Here is a 12,204-nt window from a genome sequence, read left to right on the forward strand (position 1 = left end):
ACGATACATGTGGGGTTGTGTAGTAGAGCGAGGCGTTTTAAGGTTCGTAATTGTGGACTTAACAATCGTCACAGTTTGCCAACGAAACCTAACATGTCAGTCTCGCGTACAAACACGAACTACATGGCCACCTGTGCCCAGCCATTTATGTCTATTAAGGCTAGAATGGTGTACTGGAAAATTAGGTACCCAGGTAGCTAGTCATGAGACGATTAATCAAAGACTGACGCCGACCAAGCCATCCGTGTTATTGAGCACATTCCAATAAAAAACAGCTCATTCCATGTCAACAAGACGTGCTTTACGGGCAAACGGTCAACAAACCCATGAGTGCTTCATGTTAGCGCTGGAAAGCTGGCAAAACGTTTCGGCTGCATTCGACACAGCTCTGCTCGAGCATATGGACAAAAACAACAGCAAACAAAGCACAACGGACCGACCTAGGGACGAAAACGGACCGACCTAGGGACAAAAACATTGAGCGTGAACTATTTCTGCTCGACGCCCAGTCCTGTGAAACGCGGCGGGATTTCCCCGTGCGCAATAGCTTTGATACGGAACAGAAAATAGCCTTCAAAACTATGATGCAACCGTGTAGTGGTCCAGGCCGCACCGATAACGTCACTGCTGGCGGTCTGATATCCAACGTCCGCGGAAAGCATTGTTCTCACGGAGGACATCACAGTGAGGATTCCATTCCCTATCAGAGCATTTCGCATGCTGTCATCTATAAGATTTAAACACACTTTAAATGCGCCAGGCATCTGATGGAACTGCTGCATGCTGAGTGATGGTGTGCATGACAAAGCCCGGGTGATCGACCATGTCACGAACAATGTTAAAATTCCTTGGCTTCTTCTGCTGTAACGCAGCCTCTGGGGACGGTTTGATCTCTTTCGGTAAACTTGTGGCGCAAACCACTGCTTTCGTCGTGTATGACTATTTCAATATTGGTTGTACTTTTTGTCCTTGCCTCCAGCCGTGTCTATGCAGGCTGTTTGCTTCGGCATGCAAATCCTTAAGCTTGGCTTCAGAAAAAGGTACGTGTCTCTGGGATGGGAGGGTTTCCTGAAACGTTTAGAGGAAGCATGTAGAAAAAATTTACCTCACGGGATGAGCAAATGTCCGTTTAGTCTGAACTCTTGTGACTTCAGACCGTTGGCTGCCACGAAAACGAAAACATGAAAGTTTTTAACGTTATAACCGTGCGTGGGGTAGGGGTTGCGAATGTTTAACAGCATTGGCTTAATAATGTCGAACGACGCTGAAGCATCGTGAGCGGCCCGCGTCACCCACTCGTTTGATGAACCAGCACAGGCAGCATTTTACAAATTGCTATCATAGCGCGAGGAAAGCGGGACCATGCGTGACTGATAGCACTGGCTTGGGACTCTCAAGTAGCATCATGACAATAAGATCGGCCGGGCAGTGATGTTTAATATGATCCCCCGACGGCGCATTACTGAATGCTGTAGGCCTCCCGGCACCTAAAGGCAAACTTGCAGAAGGTTTTAAAAGATGTATCGCGAGCGGAAAATGGGGCCGTGGACGTTTTAAAATACTGACTCGTGACTATTAAAGGGCACCAAAACATAATTCTCGGCTGGCGGCATATATTTGCGATGTGATTGCCGACAGTGTATTACTGGATACGGGCGGACGCACATCGCATGGATACGGCAGCGTTTCACAAATATTTCAAATCGCACACGAAGAGTTAGTCTGCGTCCGTTTCGCAGCAGTGGCTCATGACTATCCAACGACACTCGAACATTGAGATCCGTCGACAGCGTTCATCTAGTCGATATGACTCCCTGATGGCGCACGACGATTAAGATGGTTAGCCGACCATGGATACTAAAAACACCGCAGGGTTATAGAAATATAATTCCACGGAACACGGAAAGTGTGACCGGGCATGTTTGGGAGCCTCTGATCCTGCTTTGGCTATATATATATATATATATATATATATATATATATATATATATATATATATGATTAATGTTTGAATCGAATCACTTTGAATCGAAGCACGCCAATCACGTATTATGGCGCCCAGTCAATCTTTGACTTTGGTCACGTCGAGATGTGAATAATGTCTCGATGTGTGAAGCCAGGTGAAGTACGGCTAAGGTAAGTCTCGAAATGCGCACAGCAAGAGATCTCTGGACTGCGACACGGCGCTGTCTTGACGGGAGACCTCCACCGATGCCAAGCGTACCGCGCAAACGCGTCCTTTCCCAGCCGGCACTGGGTCAGCACCAGTGGCTGCACATTCCTGCGGCCAACCGTCGTCACAGCTCGGCTGATAAGAGGAGCGCGCCGGCCACGTCAACATACGGCAGCCGGCAGCTCCTGTTAACCGGACCACTGCGCTCGTTCTGCGGCCACGCGGACGCGTTAGGCGCCGGCGCGCGGCGTCCTGGCCACGTCCGGGCGCCGCCGCACACACCGGCACGACGAAACCGCTTTATTGCTGGTGCGTTCCGACAAACATCCAGGGTGCAAAACGTGACATCGGCCGCTGCCCCAGGACGCGGCGCAGGCTTTCACGCGAAATTAAATGACCTTTCACGGGCACGAAGAGATCGATCCAAACGGTGCGACACGTGAGTAGGCACCGCATGGGTGCGATGAAACATCAATACCGTCTGCAACGAACTGACTAGACCATACACTTGGCAAATTTTACGACTACCCACGCCAGCATGCGGCGGTCCATGCCGCATGTGCAGTTCGCGAGTTCCACGTGAGCATTCTCGGATCGCGAGCGTCCAGCAGACAGGGATGGCTGTGCACATGAAACACAACTATTGGCCACTGACCTGATGTTAAGAGCAATTTCGTGCCACCGGCTTTCAAACAAATCCAGATAAATCGACCGCACAACTTAGGTTATGTTAAATAGGCGATTGACAATTGCTATACCTGAGGCAATGAAAGGGCTACAGATACATAATACTACACACCACTTAAAGTGCTGCCACGAAAGGAGAACGCATCGTCGTATGATTCGATGTACCCCCGTGGATTGGTCCGTAGGAATTCATAGCTTATTTAAAACCCGTGTTGCCCCTTTTCCTTGTCTAAAACCCAAGCAGAATTCGCTTACCGCACACGTTCTCTTCGGCGAAATGCAGCAGTATTGGGACAGAAACAAAAAACACAAAAACCTGTAACATACGAGAAACCTAAAACCCACAATTTGTTAGCGGTGACAAACTGCATAAAGATGCCTAGCTGCCGTGACACAACCACAGGAACGCAGAGCGACATGACTGAAGATATCCACGAGATGTAGCAAGTGATTGTCGTGGCTTTGAACATCAACTTGACACACCTATGCAGAACCAACCAAGCGTCGTGGCTAACATCTAGTTGATGTTGACTGCCGATGGCGGATCGATTTCCAGGTCCCGCCACGCCAGTACTGGTAGTGCAGACCCCTTGCCCACGAACGAACGAACAAAAGAACGAACGAACGAACGAACGAACGAACGAACGAACGAACGCACGAACGAACGAACGAACGAACGAACGAACGAACGAACGAACGAACGAACGAAAGAACGACCGATACCAATGCACGTGCATTACACTGTTCTTAGCTGAGCATTGCTGGCGTCGCCAAATGCGCCAACTTAGTGTACTGCTAAAATAGCGCGCGATGTGCCGCTTCTCGAAGCTCCACCACTTAAGTATAAAATGAACGGAACTTTGACATCCAAGTATAAAAAGATCCTCTGGTGTTAGGAGGTTTCCAACCACGAACAGAACACCTACACAGCAGACGCTGCTGCACCGAATAACGCATGCACTGAGCAAACAGAGCGCGAGTGGCACACCACCTCCACGCGGCAACTAAACTACTCGCCCAACCCGCGGCGACTAGTTGGCAAATCACAGAACAAGGAGAATCTGAACGCAAACAGGGACGCCACGCGCCAGTGCGGGCGCCACAAGCCGGCCAGTGCCTGCCGGGCGGCGATGCGCCGCCCTGCCCGGCCGGCCGTCACTCGGTCTTCATCGTCTTGGCGTCGCTGGCCGGCGCGTCGGCGGCGGGAGCCGACTTGGCGGCGGCGCCGGCGCGCTGCGGGCGGTGCACCTGGTAGTCGACGATCAGCCGGCAGACCAGCATGAACAGGAACACCAGCGACGGTGCCGTCCGCTCGAACCGGTCGCCCACCGCGTAGTGGGTGTACATGGTAAGCAGCATCATCAGCAGGAGCAGGCAGTTGGCCGTTTGCTTCATGCGCTCTGGGGAAAGGGAAGCGAAGAGGGTTGGAGGCTATCGTCGGGAGCGTTCCGCGCGTCACTGACGGGAAAAGAGGCTACACATTCAGCCCAAAGCACAGCACGGTGAAAAACACGTGGCAGAACAAAACGGGTCTCCGGGCAACTGCTGTGTACTGTTCTACAGCCAGTAAGACATCCTTCGTAATCCAAACCCCTCAGTGGGCCGTAGTTTGTAAAGGATGCTTCATTGCATTTAGAATATAGCTTAGATGGCGATGAGCCCCTCCGATTGTCGAAAGACGTTGACAGTAAACAAAATCGCCAAAAGGCCCCGCCACGGTTAGGAAGAACTGCGAACATCACCAATCACCACGAAACACGAGACCCCACGATATACACGAGCATTCAGTACGAGAAAACAGCTTCCAATGTCGCCAGAAAATAGCCATTGCCTGGACTGCGGGGTGCCCCCCCCCCCCCCCGTGCGGAGTGATGAAAAATAAGTTTACGCATGACAATGACAATGCCTCGCAATTCAAGTCGACAGACCCAAACTCGTGTTCGACACATTGGGCTCCACTTTATAAGCGCGAATAATGTGGTAAGTTGTGAACCTGGCGATGACAAGAGTGGCTGGCATCACGAACATTGAAAACAATCATCATCACGTTAAAGCACAGAAAGGGGCCAGAACGCCTGCTGTGGGGGACAGCTCCCTGCCGCCGAAATTACCGAGATCAAGCTATATTTACGTAAGCACCCCAGCCACAAAATCAACAATCGCCTACTTTGTGACAAATAAGATGAATTACTCACTAAAGGGAATAAATGCCAGACAGGTCCCACATGATATTTCCAGGCCACCAACGAAGCTGCGGTACTGCTTGCTGTGTATCTTGATGTTGTAGAATTTCAAAAATGGTATCACTTTTGAGTATTTAACAAACTCTCGCTTCTGAAACAGATGAACAAGGCATCAGGTCAGCTGGTGGGACAAGTTGCAGTAGTTTACCACATATACAGCTACAAGCTTGGGCTGTGTCTCTGGATCACACGGCTCATGACTACAAAACATGTTTACATGTCTCCAAACCATATTGGCACTGGCAATACAGACTTGCCCTTGCGCAGGCACGCACATGATAACATAAACACATACAAAAATCCTCTTCAATCCTGACATGGGAAGCATGACAATCATGCCAGCCAAGATCGCCAGTTGTATGCCATTGACAAGCCAAGTAGTGTCATGTGTGTCACTGGGGCTTTACGACGCACTCAGCTGCTGAGGCTTTATGGCGTCGCCTACCTCTCAGTCTGGCAGGAAGGGCGGGCACCGCGGGGAATCGAACCTCCGTACCTCTGGTTTCCCAGACGCGCAGTGGTCAAAGCAGACGCGTTAACCACTACACTACTGGCACCACGACAAGCTAAGTAAATGATGTCATGTTTCATGCCAGAGTTTGCAGCATGGCTGGAACGTTATTGGATGCACTTACAACATACGAATAGGCACTACGTTGAAGTAACATCAACTATCTGGTTATGAGCGAGGATGTGAGCTGAGCGTCTCTTTAAACATTGTTAACATTTGAAACTTGTACGACCAAACTGTCATACTTTTTAGGAGCGCAGATATATTTGCAAATAGTTTTGAATCCATGTGTGCATTAGATGTAGACCAAAAAGTGGTCATTGATGCCTTGTCTGAAGCCTACCGAGTGGAATTTGTTAAGGCCTCAATCAGAACACTGAGCAATGTCACCGCCAGGTTTTGTAGTCTAGTTCATTGTTAGCAATATCTATGCAAAATGTAACATTTTAAAGGCAAATTATAGTCCTTTAGCTCCTCCCCAACACTGCTAAACATTTCATGCCAAAGAATGGTCAATAAAGTTAAGGGCAGTGCATGACCTACAGCAGTGGATGCCCTCCCCCAAAACCCCAAAACATCATCAAAAGACTGGTCAGTCTTCTGACCAATCAGTGTAACTGGCAAACACTTTATAAGAAAGCTTAGTCTTAGCCCTTCAAACGAATGGAAATCTGGGATCAGGGTTTATGGTGAGCAGTGTTTGTTGGGTGAGCCATGACCCATGCCCTCCGATCACGAAATTCCAGGTAAAAGGCAGAATTTGGTGGCGGAAAATTAACGTGCGGCACTGTTCCGCATAGCGCGACCGCTTGAGCCTGGCCATATCCACAGGCATGCAATTTTCAAGCAATGCTTGTTCAAGTGAGCACAAAAATTGCTGAACCCTTTTGTCTTTTAGACTCGCATGGAGCATGAACATCCCACAACATTGCACAGCCCATTCTGATGGGTTCCCCAGGTTTCTTGCCACATATGATTCTATGATTTGATGTCACCTGCACATTGACATTCTTTTGTGCTACAACTCACTGGTACCACAAAGTATAAGGCACAGCACAGGCAAGATTGCCATACCTACTTTGTCGCACTTGTCACTGGCACAATGATTTACGAATTCACTGTGCTATACTTCCCTGGTCCCACAAAGAAAAAGGGTCTGGCTGGTCAGATTGCCACACTCAGCTTACCCTAGTCCCCCCAACATTCCTGGAAAAGGCATCCCACTTCTGGACACGTGAAGACTGGGGCGGAACTTTCAGCTCCTGAAGATGATTCCATGCAAGCACCTGGTTCTGACAGATCCCTGGCATATCCCCATGAAGTTTGGTTAGGACTTCAGAAAATGGCATGGTTAGAAGTCGAAATGACCTGCAAAAACCAATGTGCACGACAAACCTGAAAACTGCAGCAGGGTCAAAGGTATCCTGCGCCAACCTGTGATATCCGAATCAACCACGAAGCCCCTTCACTTTACTCTGAATGATGCACAAAGATGATCAGACAAGTCTAAAGCGATGATGCATCCATGCCAGGCTGCAAAAGATGCATCTGATGTCAACCATGTCCACATTTCTTAGGTGTCTGGCACATCAGATTAGTGCCTGCAGACTAGGGTCCATATAAATGCTCAGTCTATTCTGAGCAGTTGCATACAATTAGCAGTGATATCAAGACATGCATTAGGCCCTAGCCATTCTGTCAAAAAAGACACTTCCACATCTATTCTTCCCATTTTCAGGGCCCCTTAGACCTTGCTGAAATATAACAGATTATTCCCAAGAGCATGTTCATCTAGGATAAATCACATCCAGCAGCTAACAAGGAAACTTTGATGGATGCAAGAGCAAAAGCTAGCTGAACAAATCCAGCAGAATCAAAAAGCATTTTGGAAACATGTGGCCCCAAAATTCAAAACACAAGAATGAGAAGAGCAGAGTGCACCAGAGCAAGGATGGGAACTGAGAATGCACAAGTACCAAATTCCTATTTCAGTAGCATATTCACTGGAGAAGATTTGTGGACTGTACCTCCTATAGTCCAACCTTTAATGGTAAATTCCTTTTTCTCAAATAGAATTAATGGAAGAGGCAGTGACTATTAAACTAGAAAATAGAGATATACATATATGAAACTATTTGCTGAGGACACAAATTTTCAGCAATCTGTAATACTACAGACAGATATGTGCTGCAAGAATATATTGCAGCATTGGAAGGGTGTACACACATATGGCAACTCTCTCTCATGGAGGAGAGATGTGAAGTTCTGCATATTATATGAAGCAACTGCCAGCATAAGTACTCCATGGGAGGACAGGTCATCCAAGCAGTAGGTGGTATGAAGGACCTGGGAATTTAGGTGGACAAAAACCTTGATTTTCCTCCTCAGATGGCAAGTGCATTGGCAGAAGCCAATAATGTTGGGGCTGATCAAGAGGTCATTTCCTGTATTAGATCTCAAAACTGTGCCCTGGCTATTCAAGTCTCTGGTCAGGCCTTACCCTGAATATGGTGGTTGCATATGGGGATCAATGTATTGCTGCAACCATGATGCAGAAGAAGCAGTATCAAGGAGGGCAACCAAGCTGGTTCACATTGTGTCACACCTAGAGTATGAGGATAAGCTTAAGGTGCTCAAGCTGACAAGTATGTACTGCTGAAGATGTCAAGTAGACATGGATGCTTATGGTGCACTTGATAAACATGGGCAAACTGATAATACTTCCTCATAAATTGTTCCATTGTGACACAGGGGAGCTTAGCACTCCAGGACACCCCTTCAAGCTCAAGGTCCTTTCTGTGGATAGCCTTCACCAGCCTCAAAATATTTAATGCACAAAACACCTTGTGCATGGGAGGTGAATGAATAGAATGGTCTGACCCTGAGGTAATTTCAGCTCCCAGCACAAATGTGTTCAAAAATGGTTTATACAAGGCACATGCACTGGGTGTATAGAATCCCCAGAACCAGGTCAAGATAGGCACAACACAAGTTTTAGAGACCATGCTGTTGAAGGCACCTGAAAAAACCATCAAGAGAGCACCTTCAGGTGCATTTATATCCCTGCAGAACTTTGCTTCCTGAACATATAAATATATTCTTTTCTGACAGTTTCAGGGATTGTACTCTGGGCATCCAAAATACAGTTCTGTGCATAGCTAGCACCAACTTCACCACATTGAAAGCCAAGGTGTGAAGGAATTTGCACTGCAAAGGAAAACTTATGCATACAAACCCTGCAGATAGCATTCACACAAAATAACCTAAAAATTTGAACTTTTTGAACTGGCATGACTTTGGTGCACTAGAGCCTCACCTCACTCAAGTCCAATATGTGTCTGGTAGATGGAATGAATATTTGCACACTGGTTCTTTAGTCCCTCATGATTGCCTGCGGCTAATGTTATAACATAATTGACGAACCACTTCCTTTACATGCGTCCTGACAGGAATGAATGATGATGAAGATTATCAGCTTAGAATGTGTGCAGACTTCTTTCAGCCCATTTCCCCTGTAATGAGCTCTGCCTACTACAAGGAGGTCTAATGGTTATTATACCAGTTTAAGTACTCACCAACTCCCTGTGCAGCTCTGCGTTGATCTTAGGTGTTATTTTTGTTAAGCCGACGAAAATAAAAAAGAGCCCCAGGAAAATGGATAATGTTTTCAGAACAAGCGATGCCATTCTCAACGCGTCAAACTCTCTCTGTCCGGGACCGTAGACTGTTAAGCCCTACGCACGTCGCAGAGCGGGGACAGGCACCAAAAGCATCAATAACTCAGTCCCGTATCATCCCTGCACATCGCAAGCCCAAGCCCCCGCATTACTGCATTCTGGGTAGCGATGCCGTGACGTCATCCGGGGACTAAGCGTCATATGGCCCCATTACCGCGGCCGTGTGAAATTTCCTCTACTCTCAGGAGCATTTATAATTTCTGCCTAAGACAACAATAGAAAGAATTTCACCACAAGAACTACTTCATATTTGTTCAGTTCTAGCGCATTACCGACGTAATTGCTTGATTACGCGGATAAAACCAGTCTAGTCAGGTCTAAACCAGGTCTAGTCAGGTCTAAACCAGTCAGGTCTAGTTGATATGCACTAGAAGGTTTATATACTTATCGTTGATTTCTCTGTCGTATTTGTAACATAGCTAGAATCGATGAACGTGCTACGAGAGTACTACTGTGTTGGATGATCGGAAGTGGTTGAAATTGCTCGTGCGCAGTCACGCTGCTCCCCGTTTGGAGCACCTTCAAAACATTACCTTACGTCTAGAGCGACCCTCCAACAGGGCCCCGTTCTTGGTGGGGAAATGCTGCCAGATGCTCCGCCTTTTCAGGTAACAACCTATGACGTTGCACAGCTACGTCATCTGCGCCATGGAGAACGCTTCAAGTAACTCCTAAACATGACGGCTAGTAAAATCAGCTGTTTTCCAACAAACACATTTGACGCGCCGCAGAGATGATATTGGCGAGTCAGGACAGTTAAATACAAATACTTCACGTGTATCTCTCACAACAACAGCCTATACCATGACGACTGTACGTCAACAAGAATATTATACGCAGAGAAAGGCAGATCATCGCCCTCGACTCCGACAGACGCGACATTACTTCAAGCGTTGCGTGAGCGTCGCGCATGTATATTGAGGTCGTCCATATATTTTGTTACGCATGGTCGAGTTTTGCGCGTGTTGCTGAAGCAGGGGTACAGCTTTGCTCGGAACACGTGTGCAGGGAAAAATATCATGTTACAAATCGCATGAAGGAGAGTTCTATACATACACAGATGAGCAACATCCATGGAAACATGTGACGTCAGGTTATGCAGTATATTCACACTCCAAAACATTCAAGACAAAGACCAACTTTCCACAATCATGCTGTCCAGACAAACTATGTTACAGGATCCAGAAAGTGACTTAACACATTGGTGTACACGCCGACGTAGCGGTTCTGGCCCTGCCAAAGCACCAACGTCGCGCAAACAAAACAGAAAATTACTTACATGACGTGGTTCCAGGACATGATAACGAGGATTTCAAATCGCAGTCTCGTATCCGCGCACATTTCTTCTCTCAAAATCTCTAGGCAAAGCTGGCTCCTTATTATGACAATCATGGCCAGCGCAGGGGCAGCCAGAAGCGTCCGTTGGAAGATGTGATGCCTGCGCTGCAATGTCTTGCCGAGCCAGTACCCCAACACGACGTTGGCGACATGTTCGGAAGTTCAAAATCTGGGTCACACTAGTATCTAACAACATTTTGCAAATATGTTGCTGCCGCGCACGGTGACGCCATCGCGTGGCCAGTAGGAGCGCGGCCACATGGAACCATCGCAGGATTTGCAGCGTGCGCCGGCTCCCCGGGTGTGGTTGCAGCCATCGACGGGTTCTTCATCTTCATGGATGCAATCAGCAAGGAGATAGTAGCTGCTCATAATACTCATAAGCATCGCCAAAACAGTGCATCCACTGGCTGCTTGTGATCACCGCGGCGTACGCACCGATGTACTTCCAGGGTTCCGCGATCCGCCCGCGATTCTCGTGTTTTTTCGGAGAAGGCCCCCCCCCCCCTGCTGCGACCTCAGGGAGCACCGGCGGCAGCTTCTCCCAACTAACGCACACCTCGTCGAGGACAGGAGGACAGGAGAGACCCTTTCCTCGGAATCATCACCCCTTCCCGAGACAACGATCACCTCAGCCCCACTCAGCCCTACTTCTACAGACCATACAAAAAAACATGTCAAAATTGAATGTGCTTTCAGCATGCTGAAAAACAAACTACAGCAACTAAAACATGTAGAAGTGAAAAACATGGGCAATGTGGCTCAGGTTATCATTGCATTGATCATTGCACCATGCATTAATCATCACACTGTGCACCATGAGCATGGGGCAGGGGATGACTTGGCGCCTGCAGAGCCCCATGAGGCAGATCTTGTGGAGCAGGTTGACATGGGTGTGCTGTTACTTTCTAGCATACAGAACCTGCAAGTGCAGTGCATGGGCATCACAAAGCTGACAGCACATGGCTGCCCACCTCATGGCAGAGATGATGCATGCAACTGGCTCCAGTTAAATGTTGTAACGTGAAGATCGGGAACAATAAAAGCAGATCAGAAATAACAGTTAATTCATTACATTCAAGTTGGCACAAACACACTTGGCAAACAGACAGTTAAGGAGCAGCAGGAGGTGTATTTGGAAGGAACATAGACTGAAAAGCTTGGAGACTGTTCACATCTAGAAACACAACAATTTGTGTACACCCAGTTACTGGGACTACTTTGGGCAACATACATTATGGCAATTCCATGGTTTGATTGCCTAGTGCATGTCAGATCTCATCCACAGGTGTTAACATTTGGCACATAATATTTTAAGAATTAGATGTTTACTGCCTTCCATAATTTACCATTTAGGTTATATCATGAGGGTAAAACTTCATTCAAACAATGCTTAAATACAAGATGATGACACCTATGACATGTATCAATTTTTTACAACTCACCCACCTTGTCAAACACAGCAGACAAAACCATGGCAGTAGGGAATGTTTCTTTGGCAAAGTATGCATGTAT

The 12,204-nt window shown here is 47.6% G+C and overlaps 1 protein-coding gene across 1 annotated transcript; it reads right to left on the reverse strand.

The window, feature by feature from the left end:
* Positions 1–2,459: 2,459 nt before the first annotated feature.
* On the reverse strand, positions 2,460–9,418 carry LOC119102611 (transmembrane protein 35A). Its single transcript, XM_037226054.1, has 3 exons — positions 9,190–9,418; positions 5,056–5,194; positions 2,460–4,260 (listed from the first exon to the last, which is right to left on the reverse strand). Exons 1-3 carry the CDS (start codon positions 9,298–9,300, stop codon positions 4,016–4,018), a joined length of 495 nt encoding a protein of 164 aa, XP_037081949.1. The 5' UTR covers positions 9,301–9,418; the 3' UTR covers positions 2,460–4,015.
* Between the last annotated feature and the right edge of the window lie 2,786 nt (positions 9,419–12,204).

Source organism: Pollicipes pollicipes, unplaced genomic scaffold, assembly GCF_011947565.3.
Source record: "Pollicipes pollicipes isolate AB1234 unplaced genomic scaffold, Ppol_2.1 Scaffold_5724;HRSCAF=6776_pilon_pilon_pilon, whole genome shotgun sequence".
Taxonomy (NCBI): Eukaryota; Metazoa; Arthropoda; class Thecostraca; order Pollicipedomorpha; family Pollicipedidae; genus Pollicipes; species Pollicipes pollicipes.

What these genes read in the sequence shown, in the direction of transcription:
- LOC119102611 (XM_037226054.1), bottom strand. Translation starts at nt 9,300, where the DNA reads ATGGCATCGCTTGTTCTGAAAACATTATCCATTTTCCTGGGGCTCTTT. An exon ending in CAGAGCTGCACAGGGAGTTG is followed by an intron (nt 5,195 to 9,189) that starts GTGAGTACTTAA and finishes CATCTGTTTCAG; the next exon opens with AAGCGAGAGTTTGTTAAATA. An exon ending in TCTGGCATTTATTCCCTTTA is followed by an intron (nt 4,261 to 5,055) that starts GTGAGTAATTCA and finishes CCCTTTCCCCAG; the next exon opens with AGCGCATGAAGCAAACGGCC.